Source organism: Leptinotarsa decemlineata, unplaced genomic scaffold (genome assembly GCF_025532065.1).
Source record: "Leptinotarsa decemlineata unplaced genomic scaffold, Ldec_3_MD MMD2_tig00001064_RagTag_RagTag, whole genome shotgun sequence".
NCBI lineage: Eukaryota > Metazoa > Arthropoda > Insecta > Coleoptera > Chrysomelidae > Leptinotarsa > Leptinotarsa decemlineata.
In genome coordinates this window covers 5,902,165-5,926,803 of record NW_027412558.1, presented here as the reverse complement: position 1 = coordinate 5,926,803, position 24,639 = coordinate 5,902,165, and the positions used below count along the sequence as shown (strand labels likewise).

Here is a 24,639-nt window from a genome sequence, read left to right as displayed (position 1 = left end):
GATAAACAGCCCGACCCCTAACCTCAATTATAACGTAATCATATAGAACCGGTAGTATCTTCCTCTATCCTTCGGAATATACACATTGAAAACTATCAACTATTGCTCTTTCGCTTTCCCAATACAATTTCGAATGGGGTCATTGACAATAGTGATAAAGAATTAGAAGTGTGGAAAGAATATTGGGAAAATCGCAGAGAATAAGCAGACATTTAGTGATACGGAGTGGCGATTGGAATAAATCCCAATGTGTTGTCGAGACACATTTTTGGTGACTATTTAATTATTTGGGTGAGTTTTGTGAAAGCATATCAGAGTATATATTGAAATTTTTGTATGTTCCAAAACAAGTTATACACGTGGTGGGTGAATTAGTTGTTGTTACGTACAACCAGGCCTCAAGTTTGACAACTTAGAGAAATGATATTGAACTAGACTAGGGCCAGAATAGTCGGAAATCTCATGTAGAACCATTCATGAGTTGTTAATCCTATTGCTAATTCCTTTTCATTCCAGAACTCCCTTTGAGGACTGCTCAATATATCATTGAGCTATTCTTCTGGTTGAACCAAGTGTTCAATGAAGCTGTCCACGATACTGTGATATGTATCGAGAAGAAGAAAATAAACTCACACACAAAAGTTATAAGAGAAACTGTTTCAGAATGAAAGATGGAAATTGGAAATTCAATTCGTGAGAAATGCTTCATTTGACTTTTGAGTTTATTGAAAACCTCATGATAAAACTTATTTCCTGAAAGTGTACGTACTCGAGTCTGCATTACAAATCTCATTTTTATGGTTTTAAAAGTGCATGCTTTTGACAGAATCGCAAAGAAATCAATACAACCACGATTTTATTCCGTGAAATATCGAGAGATTATCCTCAAGTAATGTGTAACCGAACTTTTCAAATATCACCGAACATGCCACCACATTGCAGAATGTTCGTGCTGTTCCAAAATATTGTAAAATGTTTTGAAATATTCTGGAACAATGTCTAATTTTCTGGATAGTTCTAGAACTTTCTAGAGGATGAAACTAAATCTTCAAAAGCATGCCTTTGAAGTTGAAATGTTAACATTCTTCACGGTTAGAGAGCTACCACACTAAACCATTGATCGTCCCACAATTTCGGAATTTTCCCAAACATTTCAGATCGTTCTCTAACATTCCACCTAGCCCATTATAAAAGTACCTTGAGAGTTCGTACTGGAACCTCTGGCGTAAAATAAATAAATTGAACACACTTTTCGAACACCAGAACAAAATTACGGTCTCTCGATGCCCGTTTCGCTAACCATGTGAGCTTCCCAGAAGATCATTATGACAAAATTTCACTACTATGTTGTGTTTTTTATGCTAGTGGCCTAATTATTACCTGTTATTAGTGCCTGGCTAGATGGACCGCATATAGACTTGTGTACATTGTCAATTGCACAAATCAATTTAATGCAGAGACACTCGAAGTCACAGCATTCTGGGAATGACTACTGACTTTATACCTCCAACTGTCGACTAAGAACTACCCTATCGACGACTGGACCCTCCGGGAGAAGAAAATATTAAGAGCAGATAGTTGTTGGTTCACAGATGGATCAAAAACACCTTCCGGTTCTGGTACAGGTGTTTTCAGTCGCAGACCCAGGACAGAGATATCAACCTGCCTAGGAACCTATGCGACTGTATTTCAAGCAAAAATTTACGCTATTGAATTGTGTACGGAGAGATTGGATGAATCCATTCTCATACACAAGTCAATTAAATATTCTCAGACAGTCAAGCGGCGTTGGAAGCTGTTGGCTCCTATCGAGCAACGTCTAAATTGGTAGCAAATTGCCAAACAGACTCTCCTCTACAATAGGAAGACAGATTGTCTCTGATCTGAATTCCTGACCATACTGGCCTGGAAGGCAATGAGGCTGCGGACTCCCTTGCAAATGATGGTGATGCAAGTAGCTTCATCAGACCAGAACCTGTCGTTGGCTTCGCTTTAGGCTTTGCCAAATATTGAATACCTAGATGGTAAGATTTATGGTTCTGGCAGAATCTTCCAAGATTGCAAGATTGGCTCCCTTCAAGCGTTTATTTACCTTTCGAAGCTTGATACCAAACAGTGTTGGACTACAGTAGAGACTACAGGCCTTCTTACAGGTCACTGTCATACCTAACTACTACCTGTTTATATTCATCTGTTTTTCATTTGAAAGTAGTACGTCTAAGATCAAACAAAGGACTGTTCGAAATATGATCTTTGCCGCTATTAATAGAACTCATTCCACACTTTCCGATTTCTAAGCTCTCGCAGGCATCCAGAAACCTGTTGTCATGTACCAATCTCAACAATTTTGAACATTTCTCACTTATTCTGTGGCTCATTTATTCTGAGCTCATTAATCTGCTTGCTCTTTGCCGTAATCCCTTCGGTATTCCTTTATTAGAGCCACATTCATCTCTTTGTGGTTTCGATGTAAACTTATAATGCTTCTCTGAAAAAAAATGGAAGATATGCTTTCCCAAATGTTTTTTGTTCATACGGGTTCTAGGGCTCATGATCTCATCAATATCAGACATTGCATAATAATTCTTCCGAAATGCCTTTACGAGGTAGATTAAATTAGATTGTTGGGGAGCTAGCCCATGTCTTGATTCACTGCAACCTTTTCAGATCTATTGTGATGCTCCTTGGTTGTTAGAGTTCATTGTCTAGCTTGATCTCTTTGTTGAAACTCCATAGCCTTGACACTGACCCCTTCATATAGCTGGCAGCCTCTGGTTTCTCTTTCCCGCATCTTGCATGTCTCAGCGTTGCTATCGCTTCGCACAAAGCACATGCAGTGCCGTTTCTTTCTCTTCTTGACAGCACCTGCATTGGCTTTCTTCTATCAGACCCATGTTGCTCATATGTTTCATGAGTCGGCTATGCCCTTTCACTAGACCCACCAGTACCCTCACAACTTTACGCTTGTGGTTCAGCAGATCTTTCGTGAATCTGGGTGATGGTTTCTTCATGAACTCTTTCGCGTGCCTCATTCCTGAGAGTTTATTCCACCAATCTATCGATTCGGCTTGCAATCATCAGTTCATGTATGTCATCATACATGCTTTCGCTACCCCGCAGAAGGGTTCTGGGCCGATCATAGCTTTGGATACGCCTTCACGGGCTAGAACATCGGCCTCCTCATTGCCCTTGTGACCCTCATTTTGGGTCACAAGGGCTGTGGAAAGGGCTGGTGGAAAGCTGTCTGAGCGCGAGTGCGAGTGCACCAACAGTTAGACTTAGCGGGATTTCGGATCGTGAGGCGATAGCTTTCAATCTATTATTTTTCTTGATGTCAACGTTGTCTTGACAGGTTTGTTAACCAAAGTTTTGAATTATGTTAGATCAGTTTTTATTATTCAGTTATTCGTTGGTTCAAGTAATTCTTAAATTTCTTCATTGAAATCGTCAACAACGACGTCATTACCTTTATCCGTATGTATCCACACCTTCAGCACTTTTGCTTATGGTTGACATGGGCGGTAAAGGATACTTCTATAATAGACTATGTTCGCAAAATCCCTACAACTTTTATGAGTATTATATGTATATCATGAATTGATGAATGTTTTGAGTTATAGAAAGAGACTAATATATTTCTCTTCATTTCAGACAAAAACAACAAAAAATGAAAAGTAGACGTCGCCAGTGTGGTCAAATCTGCCTCCTTCTCACGGGCATCTTCTTCATCGGCACTGGTGTTACCATCTTCATTTTTTTCGAAGCCTTATATGAGTTCCTCCTCAAAGAGGTCCTCAAGATAGCCCCGGACTCCATAGTGTTCAACAACTGGAGAACTAACGATCCACCCCTCATTATGGACATATATATTTTTAATTGGACAAACGCACATCAAGTGAAAAATCATTCGGTCAAGCCGGAATTTCAAGAAATCGGACCTTATAGGTTCAAGGAAGTGAAAGATAAAGTGAATATAACGTGGCATAATAATCACACGATAAGTTACATGCATGATCACAAATATTTTTTTGATGCGGAACACAGTGTTAGGAACTTAAGTGATGTGATAACTACCCTAAACGCTGTACCATTGGTGAGTAATTTGTGACTATTGATCTATCTCACTATGACTTGATAGGTAGATTTGAAATATCTCGAACAGAATTAACGGGAGTATTTGTTCTGGTTCTAGTTTGTGGAAGAAGCGTTTCCATTGAACTCCCCTACAAATTCAGATCTTTTCAGGATATTTTTGCCGTCTTCACATTAAACCAACTCAAAAATCTATGTTTTTTGTACCAGAGTCCCTTTCAAAGCATTCTTGAGGACAGATTTATTCACTACAGATGAAACGATGGAAGAAGGCACTTCAAGAAAATACTCCTCCTGTGACAAGTACAAAAAAACAAAATATTCTATATTGGCATTCAATCAGAGAATTTGAATGGAAAAAAATGGCTGAATATGGCAGTTATACACATTGTATCACTGACAATTTCTTTGATGTCCATACCATTTGACAATTAACAACATTCACATGTTATTTATTGAAAACTTTCTGCGGTTTCAATTCTATACTTATGAATGCGAAATTTACTCACTTGACACTCCTTTTTCTCTGTATCGTACTGGAAGCCTAAATTTAGTATATAGATGCCTCTCAGGTCTCAAATATGAACTGAGACAGGAAAAAAGGCGCGTTTTTGAATCAAAATCATCTTTTCATCATTGTTTCTCTATTCCCTCAAATTTCCAGTGAGTGAAGTTATATTTAGTATCAGCATTGCACCCGTGCAAAGCCGGGTGGTGGCTAGTTCTTCTATACTACAGAAAAAGTTTTTCCATGACTATTGAACAGTGGGCATTCTATATTCCACAGTGAGTAAATTTTATATCGTATTTATAATATTTCACCTAAATTGAATGGTTCTGCTCATCATATTGTTCCACGTATCCTAAAATTCAATTTGCCAGATACTGGAAATGAAAAATGGAATATAAAGTATGTTTTTCTTAAATGAATATCAATGCTCTCATGAGTTTTATGAATTCAACCTAATATCGTTATAGGTTGTATTTCACTTTTACTGAGTTTCAAAAATAGAATCAATCCGTCATTGAAAGATCAGGTTATTTGAAGCAGTAGCCACGTCATTTCTGGTCTCATCGGAGGGACTAAGTGATGACGTAAGCGCATTCTTTCATCGTCTCAACTGCAGTTGTTGCATTTGAAGAAACCAGTCGTGTAGATCACTTATAGACCGGTTTCCAGCCATTACTCCCCATCAGTGCAGAACAGATCCGACCCAAAAAGCAGTGTGGTTGTGACCCGATTAATTCCAAACGGGCTGGACTGCATGCATGAAACCTTCTTTTTAGAGACAGATTGTTACCTATTAACAGCTTCATCTTGTGGAAAACTAGGAGTCACTGATTTTTTCCTACGATACGTTGCAGTTTCACATCGTGTTTCATGTATTGGTTCGAATCTGCTATTTCCATTTTTTCACCCCAATCAGTTCTCCCTTCTACTACTATACATTGAAAAACATATTGGGAGATATGGTTCATTGAGTTTTCCTTGATATATTTTGATCACACTCATCCCAACAATCTTGTTCTCTGTACTAGTTTGTACACATCCTTCGTTTGATGTTTGTCATATTCTTCCAAATTGCTTGCCTTCTGTAACCTAGTACGTCGCTCAATATATTTTGATTTTAGGACGGTGATTTGTGAAACGTGCAGACAGGCGTTGTCATGAGGATGGATCGGAACTCTTTTGTTGACCACTGCCGGCTACTGCTGACACAATTTTCTGTACATTCCGTCGATGTCTTCACAATATGAATATTCTGTGATGGTTTGACCCGGTTGCAGAAAGTTATAGTGAATCATAGCAGCCGCTGGCAACCATACAGTCACCCTGTTTTTTGGTAGGCTTTTGCTTTTGGGAAGTGCCTGGGTGCCTCATAGATGTCCAACCACTGTCCTGAACTTCTCCTGTTGTCCTAAATGATCCACTTTTCATCACACCTGACGATCTGATCCAGAAAAGGATAGTTTGGGTTGCGCAAAAGCAAAGCAGACCTCAGAACAAGCCATTTTTTGTCGATCGTTCAAATCGTGAGACATCACTTTTAGAGCTTTTGGACCTTTCAAATATGTTTCAAATCATCAAAAACCACAGTTGTTCCACTATCCCACCATAGGAAGACTTAACAGATTGTCCCTGGTCTGGATTCCTGGCCATACTGGTCTGGAAGGCAATGAGGCTGCAGACTCCCTTGCAAAAGAGGGTGCTGCAAGCAGATTCATCGAACCAGAACCTGTCATTGACATCGTTCAAGGCTTTGCCAAACGAAGATTGAACACCTGGATGGCAACAAGATTCATGGACTTTTGGCAGAATCTTTCAGGATTGGCTCACTCCAAGGCGTTTATTCACCTTTCGAAGCTGGATACCAAACAAACTACAGTAGGGATGAACTACGATGTCTAACAGGCCTTCTTACAGATCACTGTTATTTGAATCATAATATGCAAAGACTCGGACTGTTGGTAGACAGTGTGTGTCGCCTCTATTTGGTGACACACACTGGCACATACTTTGTGCCTGCCCCACTGGGGACCTAATCAGGTTTTCAGAGTTCGGCAGACCCGCACTCTCACCATCTGACCTGAAAGACCACTCACCATACAAACTAATCGGCTTCGTTAAGAAATTGGGTTTATTTGGTCGGATCCGAATAAGTTTGAGCCTTACGGGTTGCGGTGGAGGGTCGAATAGACCCATTTACTTTGGCCACAGCTAACCTATCCATCCCACGCATCGTTTGTGATGGGTTAGTCTCCACCAGGGTCCTCAAATCCTCGTCCCGTATTACTGTAGGTTGACCACGACAACATACAGTAATAGAGTGAAAAGACGCAGATGTGTAGAGTACAAAATGATCTATCGATGAGTATATACTACGAGGCCAAAGCCTTTAATCCACCTCATCCTGAGGTGGATTAAAGGAAACGTAATCGCATTGCCGACTCTTTAGCCAAGGAGGCGGCTGGACTAAGAATGTTAAGACCTAGTCGCACCTACAGCCAGATGACTTTGACAATTGCGGAACTAGCCCAACGTTATTCACATGCGACCCTGGGAAGCTAGCGCCGAAGAAATATCTGGCGATGATTTGGATAAATTTACGCCTAACAGTAGGATTTTTGACTGGCCACTGTCAACTAAGGAAACACATCCATAATATGGGGCTAGTGAATATAGTATGTGTGAACAGAAAGATGAAACTTTCAGGCGTGTCCTTGTGAGTGTTCGGAATTTCCGTCAATAAGAGAGTGTGTGTTCGGCAAGTCTTGGCCTACACCTGCCGATATAAAGGAGATGCCTCCTAGTGATCTGTCCACCTTCCTGGAAAGGACAGGATAAGCTACACTCACCCTCCCTACTCTGAAGATACAGATACAGATATACCACGACACAGCAGAATACATATTTACTGATATATGGAGCAAAAAAAATGATATGACATTGAAACTTGAAAAACTTTCAAAACAGACAAATTTATTTGCCTATACCAGCGTAATTAGGTTTCATTATTTTACTGCCATCATATTTGATGGTGTTACTGCAACAAACTCCCGTTGAGCTTCGGCATAACTCTGTAAAGACGAAATCTCTCAAGCTAGACTCAATGTGAAAAACATTTGTATTAATTCATTTTTATTTTTCAGACAATTGCTTACAAAGCTAGACATCTTGGACTTTTTGCCAAAATGCCGATCTCCATAGCCCTATCAACAACATCGTCTATTTACGTAAAAAAGACCGCTGGGGAACTTTTGTTCGAGGGTTATCGTGACCCAATCCTGAGTACCCTCTACAGATTACCTTTTGTACAAGTTCAGGATAAGTTTGGATATTTTTACGGTGTGAGTATCTTAGAAAATGTCCTCGACGTACTTGCATGTTTCTTTGAAATCGTTCCGTACATTATTCAAGCAATCAGCAATCGGCATTCCCGAACAATTCTCTGTTGCAGATCTTCTAGACTTATAGGCTTAGTAGAGTACACTTTCAACTTCAGGTGTCCTTACAGAAAGAAGTCCATCGATGTGCGATCAGGTGATCTAGCTGGCCACTTCACTGCCGATCCAACGCATTGGAAACCGTTCGTCCAAAAACTGTCTCACCCGAACATCAAAATGTGGGGGTGAACCATCCTGCTAAAATGTCATTTTATTTTCTACTAAATCATCATTATTTTCTAAAATCTATGTAATCATAGGATCTACACAGTCTTGTAATAGATTTGAGTGAGTGTCTCCATTTAGATTACCTTCAATGAAGAATGGTCCAACAATATGATTAGCAATAATGCCGGCCCAGACGTTCATATTTTGTAAAGTTTATGAATGTGTGTCCATCACCAAATGAGGATTCACATTGCTCCAGTAACGACAATTATGTCTATTCACTTCACTATTCAACATGAAATAACTTTCATCTGAAAAACATGTATTGTGTAATAGGTTTGGGTTATTGGTCAATTTCTCGCTGAACATCTCACGTAACTGAAGTGGACGATCAGGATCATCTTTGTTCAATCACTGAACTAGCCTTATTTTGAAAGGATGGAATTTGTAGGCTTTCAAAATCCGAAAAACACTAGTAGCTGATACACCAGACGCCCTAGCTATTTGTTTAATAGATTGTCAATTATTCACTTGTACATGTTCTAAAACTGCAATTTCAACTCCGTCATTTCTGACAGGACGGGATATTTCATGTTTTCTGTTGTGAACAGAACCTGGAGTTCGAAACTTATCCATTACCTGTGTCACTGTTTTTAGAGTTTGAAAGCCGTGGATTTTTAGAATTTCTTCCTGACGTTTCGCTGGCGCGACTGGCTAGATTCTTCAGTGGTTCAACCATCATGGCTTGCTGTCCGATGACTCACTTTTTAGGCTTCGTAAAGTATATTTATACCTTGTCAGGTAATCAGGTGTCAAGAAATTCCAAAAAAAAACGGCTTTCAAACTCGAAAAACAGTGACACTGAAAACCTCAGCCGCGAAAGTCTAAACCATTTTGTTATCCATTAACTGTTTGAAGTATTGATGGTTCACGCTTTAGCACGTTCATAATTTCGATGATACGTTGCAACAATTTCTATTCTTTCTTCAGCAGAATAAACCTTGTTGGAACACAAGAATGAATGAATAATAATTCGTGAAGATGTGACAGTGGCCAACTATCTACTTTTTATTCTGCGACAACTAGATTCAACAGAAACTAACAGTGCCGTTCTTTTCAAAGCGTTTACTACTAGTCAAATACATTTTTCAAATCCAAAAGACCTGCGACAGAAAATTATTCGGGAATGCCGATTTCTGACTCCGGACATTTTCAATAATGCAAGGAACGCTTTCGTTGATTTTTTTCCACAGATATTATTTGTTGTTGATTTCCTCATTAAAATAAACGACAGCGAATTTTCTGTTTTTTCTTAAATAAAACGTTCAACATTTAATTTCTCAATAACGAATGAACTACTTTCGAAAAAATTCACAGAGAAAATAGAGGGATAAAAGACCTTTCAAATAATGTATCACTCGACCCCCATGCCTTCGAAAAAAATAGGGGGGGTAGTTGCTGATCGTAGGTGGATGAAGTTTCGGGTATGATCATGATCATATCAGAATTAGTTCACCTAAAAATGAAAATTGACATGAGGGGTCAAGTGTTTGTTGAAACGCCCTATATATTTGTATACCAAATGCCATTCATCCATAGTATGTTGCATAAGAAGTAGCAATTAAGATCTGAGGTTCCGTCAAGATAGGTCGTGACAATGGAACCAGAAAATTATTCAGTAGTTTAGGAATATTTGAAATTGGAGATGCTCACTAGAAAAAACAATAATATTCAGCCTGTCTTCCAACCAACTTGGACTGATCAACTCATATATTTATTTTCATTTCTAGAAAAACGGGACCATTGGAGAAGATGGTGTTTACTCCATGTCCTACAGGAATGATGAAAATTTTGGAAAAATCGTGAGTTGGAAGTACCGGAATCGAACCGACTTTTTCCAGGGCGAGTGCAACGACATCAGAGGATCTGCAGGCGAATTTTTCCCTTTCGATCGTCAAAGGGATAGGCTGGAGTTATACAATTCCCAGCTTTGCAAGTATGCCATCCTAGAATATGTTGAAGATGTTAGTGTTGATGGGATTCATGCGTATAAATACACCGGCGATAATATTTTTGATAATGGTAAGTCATCTGTCGAATTCTACATGAAACATCCCTTTAAAACTATGAGTTCACTATTGAAAAGGATTCACCAACAGATCATCCGATTATCAAAGTCTCTCATAGAAGATTCCTCGGAGTGAATTTATTTTTCGAATAACCTGATGCTGTTTTCCTTCTTCAAATCTATATTAGAAAAAAATGTACTTTGGGACGTGGTCGCATCACTTCCAACTTATTGATGGAAAACCAATTTTTGGCATCATCATCAATCTCGCCAGACCTAACTGATTCAGTTAGATGTTTCTGAACTCATCAAAGTGGTACCTTCTCTAAATGAAGTGTCTGGGGACAGAACCCTGTGGGACCCCGCGGTGAGACATCGCTTTGTGCCTTCCAAATACGAACTAATTTAAAGCTATTCCTCTGATACCAAGTTCACCGTCCCAACTTATAATATTGACAATCTCCAACATAAGCTAACATAACTTTTGTCTATGTATAGGTACCACTCGTCCGGAGAACACCTGTTACTGCGTGGGCGAATGTATTCCTTCGGGAGCATTCAACGTATCCAGTTGCCGAGATGGTTCACCCACTTTCCTTTCACTACCACATTTCTATAATGCTGATCCCTCGTATACCCAGAATATGAAGGGGATGAAGCCAGAAAAGAGTAAACATTCATTCTTTTTCGAAGTCGAACCGGTAAGTATATACAGTTTGTGTCTGCATTGAGAAATTGAAGGAGCATGAACTATTCCACACTTTAGAATATGTGATTCAGTATTCCAAAAGAAAACGCGTATTTCTTATCGATCATACGTTCGTGATATGGAAGCATAGTGAAGATCAATGTCATACATAGGAAAAGAAGAATGTCACATCAAGGAATTCATATCATTTCATCGAGAAGACAACTACTTTGGTCCTGCAGCTTGATGATTTCCTGCTTAGTTCCGATGTAGTTTCTCTCTTCACCATGTTCAAGAATGCGTTGAAGCAGATCCAACAAACTTTCTCAGAGAACGTCATAACTCTTTTCGACCGTGTTTTCACTGCTACATATTTCCAATGTGATAACTGTTTCTATGAACAAACGGATGGAGCCGCTATGGAACGTCATTTCAACCCAGTGGTTGCAAATTCTACATGGTGGTTTCCGAGAAGACATCAATTCTAGTATGCAGTTTACAATGGAGAAGGAAAATGAAGGAAAGATACCATTCTGGGATATACTGGTCAACAGAAGAACTAACAGAAAACTAGGTCACACAATTCATCGCAGTCCTGGTCATGCAGATTGGTATCCCAACAATTATTCAAATCATCATACAAGGCAAAAACCTGGTATGATGAAAAAACATGTTGATTTTGTCAACAGGATTTGTGAACCACATCATCTTGAAGGAGAACTTCCTCATCTAGGCCAAGCTCCACAGGCCAATAATTTGACAGCGTTAGAAATCAAACATGCTCTACATTCTAGAGGAAAAAATACTACCGACTTCGATACATGATACAGCCGCCAGTGGTTATCACAGTCTTCTTGCCTCACGTATAGTCCGCATAGGAAAATTGTTTGAATGTCACAACATTCAGACTATTCACTAGCCAATTAATCAATTACGCAATACTATCAGATCCAGCAAAGATGAAAGAGAGTCTCTGACTTCCGCTGGTGTTTACAGGATTCCCTGTTCCTGTGACTCACTTCACATCGGAACTATCCACCGCAGCATCAACACCAGAATACAACAATGCAGCTGCTACTTTATGCAATCGGAGAAATCCGCAATTGAAGAACGTGTCCCAATAGAAACAAGTCACGTAATATTTCATTGCATCACCATGTCAGACTCCATAGACATGCCACTGAGATTTATGATCCAGCGATTGGTTTGTACTGTAGTACAAACCAATCGTAACGACCCAGCGAAAGTACTGACCAATCAAGATCGTGCATTTGTATGGACATCTCGCTATCATCCTCATTACCATTCCTACCATCAGCCTCACTAGTAGTGAAGGGGATACGTAGCTCACCAGTCAGTTGTTGCTGAGACTCAGAGATATAACCTCTGTTCTAGCAGTCAACGCACATATCATTAGGTCTGTCGCAGTAGCAGACGAAAAGTTCAGTAATTCAGGTTCCATTCCACCACGACCTACCATCCTGGATTTATACTCTTCAATCGCCACAAATACATTTGTTCTCATAGTTAATATTAGTTAATTCGGAGATAACAGGAAACTGTATATAATACTCCATTTACCAGTCACGGCAGAGAATCTCACGGGGAAACTGAAATATTCGGTTCTTTCAATGGTTTTTCCGTTTTTATGAGTCTACTCTCAGTGAATACTTCATTTCATTTATTCTAATAGAGTATATGCTTGGGAGGTGAATGAGATGAATTGAAAACAATATTTCTCCCCTTCAATAATCTCAGTTTTGTATATATTCGCATGTCAACTGGAAATTATGAAATATTATTTTCTTTCGACTGTTTGAAATCGCATCAACATCAAAAGTATTTCCAAAAAAACCATTTTGACCTGCTCTTTTCCACTATTTCTTCCTTCCAATATAAATATATCAAAACCAGTCGTAGTAATGACTGTCAGAATTACTATAATGAGAAACCAAATGTTTTAGTTAGGATATTTGTTGGATCATCCTTCAGTTTTTTGTAATCCTTTTTTGGTATAATATGTTTTTAGAACCAGCTGGAAGCATTTTCATATTGGTAATTGAACAAAAAAAAGTTGATGCATTGGAATGGAACAAGACAAAAATTATCTTTAACGAATCACAAGCTGAGTGACGCCAACTTGAAGAATCAGCATATATTATATTACTATATCTGGAGCTGAGTATATTGCAAATAGCCCTTCAGGAATGGATCGTCCTTGCTTAGTTATTTAAAAAAAGATATGGGAAGTGACAAAATCACTACAGAATAATATCAGAGCATAAACTCTTTGAACTGCATTGAATATTTCAAAAAGTCAATGGACAACAAATATCAATTGACATCTGAAAAGAAGGTTTCACAATAAAACGATTTCTTTACAAAAATTAATTTAGTTTGACAACAATCTACTGACCTGAAAAATCACTTATAATTTTTTTTTATGGAATCACGACGAGTTATCATTCCTGTGTTTTATTTTTTCAGAAAACCGGACTCATTCTCAATGTCCAAGCAGGAATGCAAGTGAATATGTTACTTCAGCCGATACCAAAAATAAGGTTGGTATTCTGTGGTATTTCTATCTATATAATTCTGTCTGGAGGAAAACGTATGTCCGAAATAACCACTTTCAAACATATGAACAGTGAATTAGTATGAACTATTCAGTATGAACTCCAAACATTGAATGTTGAATTGGAATTTTTCCCTTTCAATTCGAAATGTTTCATTCTATTTGAAAAACACAACAAATGATGACCGTTTTGATTTTCACTATGCGAAAATGTCCCGTGTGAGTGAGTTTTCGGTATACAGATGTTTTCTACTTAGCGTTGGTCCTCTTTACCAATACGTCTAAGAATGGCAAATCGTTGTGGACTTTCTTCTCCATTGTGAAAGTGATGGAAGGTCTGATGCTGTTGACGTGAAGGCCGGATCTGAAGGCCGTCGTAGTTTGGAACTACATCCTAACGTGTCGCCATCACGAGTAGCTGGCTTTTCCAGAGGTTTATTTATCTTGATGATTTCTGGTGACTGGTGATTTCTATTTCGTAGGTTGTATCCACTACTTGAGTCATCATAAATACAACCTACGAACAAGAAATTACCAGCCATCAGTGAATCATCAATATAAAAAACCTCTGAAGAAGCCAACCACTCGTGCTGGCGAAACGTTTGAATGCAGTTCGAAACTACGACGGCCTTCAAACTCGAATAAAAATAGTAATACTGGGAATCCAGAGAAGAGTTATCACAAAGTTTTTCAGAAATAGTTGAGGTACATAAAAAATGAAACCAATTCCATGAATAGAAAACAGATAAACAAATTTTGAAGTTTTTCACTCATTTTTTGAATATATTTGGTGAAAATCAATAACAAGATTCATGATGATAATTATAAATTTTCACAATATGAACTGCATTTCAAAACGCTTTTTACTGCATGAAAGTTTCATCAATTTGACTGGTCCCTTACATCATTTTTCAATGCTATTTATATAAATTATCGAGCTCAAAGCAAGTGAATCATTGTAACAAATTCTAGGAAACTTTACATGAAAATAAATTTAACGGTGGTCAGAGATTAACTTGTTGTTAGTCGTTCCATAGGAAATTGTTCCGTTCATTAATCTCCAGGGATTTCAGCAGGTTTAGTTTTCCTTCTTCATTTTCTGTATGTCGTAGTTTATGTTGAAATCTTGGTTGTTTCCCAACAGATGCTGGCATGTGTAGGTTGAATTTCGGTTTTGATATTTTTAGATGTTTTTTCGATATAGACGCCTGATTTGTCGTTCTTGTCGTTGTTGGATTTGCAGTTTTTCATATTTCTATTCGGGGTGTTATCGGTAGTATTCTATGTTGATGTTCTGTTATCCATCCTTTCTGATGCATTTCCTGTATATGTCAGTATTTTGACAGTGTTTGTATTATCTTTGATGTGACGGTATACTCGTTTAATGACTTGTTTTTCATCGAAAAAGCAATGAATCATGTCCGGATTGAAGTTGTTATTCACTGGCATCTGCTTTATCAAATTTAGTTATTTATTAAAATTATCTGTTGACTCAGGGATACTAATGAGTCTGTGAATATTGCTGTGGTGAGCTGCTAGTTCATTTTTCAATCCCTCAACACTGTCGATTTCATTCTCATGATCAGTTTCCTAGAATTTGTAACAATACTGTTTCTGCTTTGTACCTGCTAGATACCTGTTTTTAAATTCACCTGGTCACCAATTAGTAACTTCTATCAATTAAGGTCACTTATTTTTTTTTATTATTTATTCATTTACAGTCGCATCGACCTCTAGGGTCATTAGCGACTTGTCGATATATTAGATGTTCATGGAAAAAAGCTTAGAGAGTATGTAACAAATTGGTATTTCTGAGGAAAGCTAATAGATTATTAATATCACATTCATCTCCTAATATGCCATAATTTTGTCTTTCATTGTGATATAGCACGCACTCGGTGAGAATATGTTTGACACTTTGAAGACTATCACACACTTCACATACTGGGGGATTTTCTTCAGATAGAAGATACCCATGGGTGAGAAAAGTGTGGCCTAGACGAAGACGAGATAAAATGACCTGGTCTTTTCTTTTATTGGGTTGTTTTTCCAAGGAGATACTGACTGTTTTATCTCATGAAGTTTTGCTGACGAACTATTCCATTGTGATTGCCAAATGTTGATGATCGTTTGCTTGTATAGAGATTTCAGATCCATATGAACAGCAAGTAACTGCTTAGTAATTGCTTCTTTCGCTAGTTTGTTAGCTCTTTCATTTCCAACTATGCCATCATGTGAAGGGACCCACATAAACTGGATGCAAATATGTTTTTGATGTAGTGAGTGGAGAGACTGTTTTATGCGAAGCAAGATGGGATGATTGGTGTATAGTTGTGTAATTGCTTCGAGAGCATTCAGTGGATCTGTGACAATCAGGCATTTTGGGATGTTATTTTCCTGCATGTACTTCAATGCTTTCCAAAACGCGTATGATTCATCTGTGAGTATTGTGTTTTCTTTCGATAATTTAAATGAACAGCTGAAATCAGAGCTGGTGAAAGCTTCACTACTCCATCTTCCATTTTAGATACACCAGTGTATAATGGAAAGAAGTCTCCGTATTGCTCCAGAAGTTGGTTGAATGCTACATTGAACATCCTGTGATTTGCATTCTTTTCGTCAAATTGTAGCAGTCCATATTCAATGTTGGCTCGGGGAATTATCCAGGGGGGAGTACTGGGTGTATTGGAAGTTGAGAAAATACTTGGTTGTTTGAGGTGGAGACTCGAAAGATACTGGTTAAATCTTTGGTGAAAAGGAGGGTCTGTTCTGATTTCTTTTGCAAAAATGTTTTTGAATCTCTGTGCTATTACATTGTGGTGTACCGGATTTTCTCGATTGGATATGATGGATGCTGCGTAGTTAAGTGTCATAAGCTTCCTTCTGTTGGCTAATGATGGTTCACCTGCTTCACAGTATAAGCTTTCCGTTGGACTTGTGCAAAAAGCTCCGAGGATAATTCTGAGAGCGTTGTGGATGGTATCCAGTCGTTTTAATATGGATTTTTTGGCAGAGTCGTATACTATTGCCCCATAGTCCAATTTAGACCTTATCAGTGATCTATAAATTAACATTAACATCGATGAGTCTGAACCCCAGGTTCGAGAGGCAACTGTTGGGTCCATTCTGACAAGTCATTTTTAAATATTGGACGTGGAGTTTCCAGTTCAATTTTTGATCAAATATCAGTTCTAAGATTTTGTTCATATATTTGTAGTTTGGGAGGGGTTGCTTTGGCTCTTTTAGAGAAATGAATATATTTGGTCTTTTTTTGAGATATTTTCAATCCAGTTGGAGAAGACCATTTCTGTACATTGTTGAGGAATTTCTGCAAGTGGTTCTAACTGGTGACGACATTCTTTCCTCTAGGTCACTAATTTGAATAAATTGGGTTATAAAGTAGTGAAAAGCGTATTGAAGTAGGAAAAACCGTATGTTATAAAAATTTGTAATCATTATCATGAATAGTTTTTTTTGTCAAATATATTATATGTTGAACAAAAAAGAGAAAATCTTTTCAGCAACTATTACAAACAAATTCCTACCAAATTATATTTCACGTAACGAAATCTTCTCAGTAACCCGTGTATTCCAAAATAAGATGGTCTTATTTCAAAATATATGTGTGAATAAAGATGTCAATTTGTGATCAAATGTCAAAATTTAATGAAGAATCATTCCAACATTGTGAGTTCATTGTACAGTGCATTTTTTTAATGCCCCACATTTTATTTTTTCAACGGGTCAACTCAAAAAATTGAAATTTGGGGTAATGAAATTAATGCATGGATACTTTATTTTGGAGTGGAATTGATAGATGAAACTTTCAAGATGACGACTGGAGACCATCTGGGAAAAAAAATTAAATTGGAAGGGGGAGCTTCTGACACATCTTTCTGAAGCTCCTAACAAATACTTCATAACCCTAGAATATAATGTTAATATTTTCGACAACTACAAAATAGCGGAAATTTTAATAATTGCCTGAATACATTGACATATTCAACTACATAATATGAGGTAATAAGCTTGAAGTAACTTCAGAAGCTTCTCAAAATGGTTAACAGTCTATTCTTTATTTCACGCCGAACATTTTCGAACACGGTAATGTCAATATCGCTACAAATATTTATTATTCTCTCCCGTATATCCAATATTGAAGCAGCTACATGAAAAAAGTCCAAAGATGTCATATCTGGAGAGCGAGCTGACCATTCTGTTGGTCCCCTACGGCCAATTCAACGACCGGGAAGAGTAGTATCCAAAATAGTTTCTTACATGTCTGGAGTGAAGTGGTGGTGCTCCATCTTGTTGGAATACAATATCCATATCGAATTCATTAGGATTCGCTTTGACGATTCCAGTGATGAGTGGGTCAACAGTAGTTTCCAGTATATTCAAATACAGTTCCGCTGTTAAATTTTGATCAATGAATAGAGGTCCTACAATATGGTTTCCCAATATTCCTACCCAAATAGTATTTTTTCTGGATATTGGGTATGTGTTTCCCGAAAAACGTGAGGGTTGGTGTCACTCCAATAACGGCAATTTTGTATGTAAACATTGTCGTTTAAAACAATGTACATTTGTCACTAAAACAAATATTGTGGAGATAGGTAGGATGCCTTGCAATGGTTCCCGTCATGATTTCGCAGAATTCTGTTCTTCGATCAGGGTCATCTTCAGTTAATTGGTGTACCATTTTAATTTCAAATGGGTGATACGTATTCCTCTTTAAAAGTCTCCACACCGTAGAAGGAGACAACTCACAAACTTTCGCGACGGAATAAGTAGACTGTTCAGGATTCACTACTACCATCTCATCAATTATTTGCACTTGCTGTTCTTCCGGAATGGACGAATGACCTGGGGACTTTTAGTAATGTGCACTACCGGTAGGGGTGAATTTGGATACAAGTTCCATCAAATATTTTCTAAAGTCAGGACGATTCGGAAAACGTTCATTGAAAATCCTTTCGGTCTCGTGAAAGTTACGCGTCGCACCGTAATCAAAAATCGCTTCAATTCTTTCTTTCAATGGACGAGAGCTGACCATTTTAGAGATTGTTGACGTGGTACCTTTCTACTACTAAAACCGAAAACTAAATGAGAATATTCTAACTGAACAATGAAGTTCATTGTCGTACTGACATTTTTTGTCATTTTTATGAACAAAAAATAACTTAACAAACCTTATCGGGTTGTTGAAATTGCCATATGGCAGATATTAATGTGTTCGTCTTCAGGTAATTATTAAATGTTCCGTCATTTTGTAGTCGGTGAAGATATTGACTTCATATTCTAGGGTTGTGAAGAGCTTGAAAATGATGTGTCGCAAGACCCCCCCTCTCTAATTAATTTTTTTCCCAGTCGCCCAGTCGCCATCTTGAAAGTTTCATCTATCAATTTCACTTCGAAATAAAGTATTCATGCCACTTGCATCTGTCGAATATAATGCTATGCTTTACGTGGTATTAACCAGGAGAGTAGTTGTTTTCTGATAGGTTTCAGTCCATTAACCGACAGTGTAGGGAATTGAGACTGGCCTGAATGAATTGTTATTTCGAATGATTTTTTTATATTATTGAACCATCTGTAAGAAACATTTTTCCCCACCAGAAAGATGATAATGTCATTCGGTGCGCATTTCGAAAACCAAGTTAGCATAATCAGGATATGTAAGTGTTTGTGTGTAACTGGTGTTTCGAAAACTTGCTCCAATTCACACGTGTCTTCAATACCTAAATATTCACTTATACTCCATTATTTCCTCAATGATTGATATAGTTTTTTTCAAATTGAAAGGGGTATATTTTTGGAATCAATCAGTATTCATTTCTATTTTTTTGACATGGCTTACATGTATTGGAATTGTCAATTGGCAGGTAAATTAGTACATTGAAATAAAATTTGAATGTACATCGAAAAAGAAAAATAAAAAGGTTAAGATATACCTACACTGAAATTTACCTCACACACATAGTTAATCACATATTATAAATTTTTATAAAATCACATATACTAGAAAAACATGTTTCCATTGAAAAGTTCTTCAACTCATTTTTAAATGAAGACAATGTATTCATACAATTCAATTCTTTTGGGAGAATCTTGCATATTTTGAGGCCAAAATGATCGAGAGTACATGATTTTTTTTTTCAAAATTCATATGAAAATTTTGCATTTTTCTTAGATGGACACACGTTTCGAAATTGAAGAAACATGGAAGCGTGAAAACACGAAAGGTTTTTAAAATAGCTCTACACGATTCTCTGTTAGAAACTCTCGTGATACATCTCAAAATTCGTTTTCGTTCAATGAAAATATCTTTCGCGCCTGATGCATTGCCCTATAGGCAAACGCCATATCTGAGTCTCGATGACTTGAGCATAATAAACATTCACCATCTGTTTCACTTCTAGAACAGATCGAAAATTAATAAAGAGATATTTTAAAGAAATCAGTTTGGAAGATAATTGTTGGCAATAGAATTTCCACGAGAGATGTTCCTCCAGAGATACTTCCAAAAACCTAACCTCTGCATGTGTATTCTGCATTGTAATTTCACCAATTTTGACTTCAAAATCATCAATATTTCTTTGGTGACAGTGAAATCTCAATAGATTGATTTTTGTGAAACGAAGGTTTTGACTTTCTACTTCTCCATCTTCATACAAAAAATATAGGAATCTTCCGAAGAAAATAAGAAAGCAATTAACTTCAAAATGAACTATATACAAAGATGTGTACACCATGCAAAGAAGTAACTTTCAGACTGAAACTGGAAGACCTCTCGCAACAGCTACCTCCATATAAACATTGAATTACACGAAAGAAAAATACTTTTGAAACAACTACTTGTATATGAGTATTGAGTTACATAAAAACACTTTTTTCTATACAGTTTGTTCTCCAAATTGAATCAGATATCATCTTGTGATGTTATCTAGATTGTTGCTGAAAATGCAATGAGGCAAGTGTCCCATTCGGAAACATAGGATGTCTGCCATGGAGGATAATAGTGTTCCATGTGAGTTCCAAGTAGTTGTATCGAAAGTACTTTCTCTTTCGTGTCAGTTAATGTTTATAGGAGAGAGAGTAGTTATTTCAAGGAGATGTTTTCTTCTAGTTTGTGTATGAAAGTTACTCCTTTGCATGATCTAACTATATTTGTAAAGAATTCATTTCAAAATCAATTGTATCCTTCCTTTCTTTGGAGGATTTCCACATTTTTGTTTATAAGGATGAGTAAGTAGAAACCCAAAACCTTTCTTTTCCATAAATTTCTTTGCACTGAAACTATATAACGTCATTTATTCACACCAATTCTATTATTCAATTCAGGATTTTTGTTTTTGCATTATCCTATAATTTCGAATAAAATCAGTTTTCATTCTATGATATTTTTTATGGATTTCAGAATGTACGACAATGTGCCAAAAATGTTTGTGCCACTGTTCTACTTTAGTCAGAATATGAAACTGGCAGAATATGCCAGATCTCAAATAAGGATGCTTCAAAATCTGCCAGAATACAGCAACTACCTCTTCTACGTTCTGCTAAGTCTAGGATCCATTTTAATACTCTGGGCGGTATGTTCCTGTATCTGTTGCTCAAGATCCACAGACAAATTTGAGCTGAATGGTAAAATGATCAAAAACTCGCTTCACGAAGAAGTACCATTGAAAGAACGGACAAGCCAAAGAAAGTATACCTTTCACAAAGTCAAGAAGTGAATGGTCCAAGCATACATGACATTGATATTAGCTTAAGCGTAATATTTGTAAATAAATTTTTTATTGTTGTCATATTTTTATTGGTTGAATTTTTTTTACGAAATCTCATGATATTTCAAGAAAGGTTTCATTTCAAGGATTTCTATTGGTCAAGGTAGATAAGAGATCTGTTCAACAGCCAAGGTGAATGTTCAAATTTCGCGCACTACGTTCAACTTTCACTGCCTGAACACTGTGCATGCTGTTTTTGGCGAGCGCATTGGCTTGGGATGTGGGGGTTGAGCAAGCCGACCATTAGATGCCCGCTTCCACGTAGCCCCGCTGGATACTAGAATGGCAGAATCACTGAATAGCATCCCAACGATGGCTCAATCATAAGGTGTATGTATCCATGTCGAGAGTGTCGACAGCTGACATGGATGTATCCATGTCAGCTGACATGGATGTATCCATGTCAGCTGTCTCTACGGAACCTTTGAGATACCGGGCACCCTCTCGTTGTAGCATCGCCTTGTCACGGTAATGCGGGGTTCTGCTGTGATTGACCTTCTTTCCCTAGCTACTCGTGGGACTTCTATGGACAGAGTGAACTTAAAAATTCTTTCTGACGCTGAGTCTACAGAGTAGATGGATGTCGAGCTTACGACTCCAACTGTCCTCTCTGTAAATTTAGATCAGGAGCGAGAGCTTCTCAACTCTACAACTCCTGATCCAATAACTGAACCTTAAAAAATGGTTTGGTGGTGCAGCCAAGAAACGACTGAGTCGACTCCTCAAGAGCGGGGTACCTTATGAAATCACCTTGCACCAAATTCTTGAGCGGCGTACGCAGAATCTGTCTCAAGTGGAGGAACAAACACCCCCCATGAGCAGGTTGGCAAACGTTTGCACTCAATAAATGATGATTCACCAAAACCAGAGACAAAAAAGCCCTGCACAGTTGAATCTAAGGCATCGTCAGGTGTAGCTGACGTGCAAAAATCCTCATATGGAAAGAATGTCACCTGTATCAAGGTGGGAGTCTTGCACTTTGACTATCCGATTACCTCAATAATGATGGAACAGCAGAGCATATACTTTGTGCCTTCCCCGCTGGGGACCGAATCAGGTCTTTAGAGTTCGGCAGAGCCATACTCTTACCATCTGACCTGAAAAACCACTCACTATACAAACTAATCGGCTTCGTTAAGAAGCTGGGTTTACTTGGTCGAGTGTGAATAGGTGTGAGCCACAATAAATCCTTGGGGGCTGCGGTGGAGGGTCGAATAGACCCACTCACTTTGGACCTAACCTAACCTAAGATTCGATTAGTGATTCATTTTTTCATATTGTACACTCGTCGCAAATATATGTTTACAGTTTTAGCTGTTCAGCATGTTTAATTTTTTTGTGAACGGCATAAAAGTTAGAAGTGTTTCGCGTGTTTGGCGATTATTTGCTATCGACAAAAAGGATCAAGAAATTTGCATCAAATAATGGAATGCTGACAGTGGCATACAGTGATTGTACTCTGAGTCGGAAAAATGTTCACGAGTGGTACAACCGATGGAAATGTTAGAAAAGTGAAGAAAATTTTTATGGAGAATCGTCAAATCACTATATGAGAAGTCGTTGTGGCTGTCGAAAATATCAGTTGGCACATATTATGCAATTTTTTGGAAATTCTGAGCATGAAGCTTCTTCCAAAATTGCTGAATTATGATCAAAAACACCGTCGAAGTAGCATCGTTCAGGAATTCTTCAATGACTACAACGGCAATCCAGATTTACTCAAAAGGGTCATAGCTGGTAAAGAATCATGGGTATATAATAACAATAATAACTTTATTCACAACGTATACAGATTAGAGTAAAATTTAAACAAAATATGTGAACAAAATGGTTGGCAAGAGCAGAGCTCTTGTTTCGCAAGAAGTTATAAAGTATATGTAAGTATATAAATATTTGTATACAAGTATGGCCTTCATGGAGTAGAAACAAAAAACATTTTATTGAATTTTGTAAATTTGGTATTAAACAAATTATATTTCGGTTTGAGGTGAAATACGCCGATTAAATACCAGACAAACAAAAAAATAAGAAAAATAGATAAAACCTTGGACAAATATTACACGTTCTATAAAAATAAAATATTAATATACAAATAGATAAAATCTTAGGCAATATGGATAAGATTATGCAACTTACAGTACAGGATGACACAACTTTGGGATAGATTTAACTAACTCTTTTCACTCTAACAAATATTAAAAAAGATAATCAATAGAGTTTATTCTATGATTTTCACTATAAGGGTTTTACAAAAACCGCAACACGTGTTTCGCTATACAATAGCTTCTTCAAGCATAAAACCCTTATAGTGAAAATCATAGAATAAACTCTATTGATTAGTTTTTTTTTATGGATTTTCATCAAGTATCGGCCAGTTCTATTCAAATATTTTTAAAATTGTCTTATTTGTTTTTGGTTTAGAATAAGAATGGTTATGACATCAAAACCAGAGTCCAATCGTCCCAATGGAAGAGCCTAGGAGAGCCCACATCAAAAAAACCACGCTAAGTTCGATCAAATATTGAAATTTGGCCTACTGTTCTCTTCCATCACCGTGGCATACTGCATTAGGAGTTTTTGCCACATGCTCGCGTGGTCAATAAAGAGTATTATCTTGAAGTTATGCGCAATGAGCAATGCAAATAAAACAACCAGTATTGCAGAAAAACAATTCATGGTTTTTGCCTCACGATAATGCACCTGCATCAGCCACCATATTCACCAGATTTAGCCCTTTATCACTTTTTCCTGAAGGACGGCGTTTTGCAACGACTCAGGGGGGCAAATCTGGTATTGACCAGATCTCCTACGACTTTTTCTGTTCCCATAACTGAAGATATCCATAAAAACGACGTTTTGCGACGATTGAGGAGCGCTGAGAGAGCTCAAGGACATACCATAAAGTGCATATTAGAACTGCTTCGAGGATTGGAAATAAATATAGTTTAAAAAACTGAAACTAAAAACTGAAACTAAAAAAAAACTAAAACTAAAAACATTTTTTACTGAAAAGTTAAAAAAAATTAATAAGCCTAGAACAGTTACAAACAAGAAATACTAGTATCATTGTGACAAAAGCGACGGGTACTTGATATACAAAAAATATGGTACAAAGCGCCCACGCTTTTTAAGGCCAATTTGAAAAAAAATATTTGTAACTCTTTTGTGTTTTTATGTTTTTTAAAATATATTCATTTCTAATATTTTAGTTTCGTATACTATAAAAAAGTGTTTTTTAGTCTTTTTAAAATATATTTATTTTATATAAACTTTGGGATCAATCAGCCGTATATTGTGTAGAAAATGACCATTGATG

The 24,639-nt window shown here is 37.4% G+C and overlaps 1 protein-coding gene across 5 annotated transcripts in view; it reads left to right on the top strand.

The window, feature by feature from the left end:
* LOC111505835 (protein peste) overlaps positions 1 to 21,346 on the top strand; it is a 52,272-nt gene extending 30,926 nt beyond the window's left edge. For 4 of the 5 annotated variants that reach the window (XM_023160740.2, XM_023160723.2, XM_023160732.2 and 1 more), the window contains exons 2-7: positions 3,652 to 4,093; positions 7,744 to 7,941; positions 9,996 to 10,287; positions 10,772 to 10,974; positions 13,449 to 13,522; positions 20,957 to 21,346. In XM_023160740.2, the coding sequence (XP_023016508.2) occupies positions 3,652 to 4,093; positions 7,744 to 7,941; positions 9,996 to 10,287; positions 10,772 to 10,974; positions 13,449 to 13,522; positions 20,957 to 21,272 (1,525 nt within the window). In that variant the 3' untranslated portion in view covers positions 21,273 to 21,346. Of the gene's footprint in view, positions 1 to 62; positions 292 to 3,651; positions 4,094 to 7,743; positions 7,942 to 9,995; positions 10,288 to 10,771; positions 10,975 to 13,448; positions 13,523 to 20,956 lie in introns of those variants that run through there. The other variant, XM_023160749.2, reaches the window with a different exon arrangement.
* Positions 21,347 to 24,639: the final 3,293 nt, after the last annotated feature.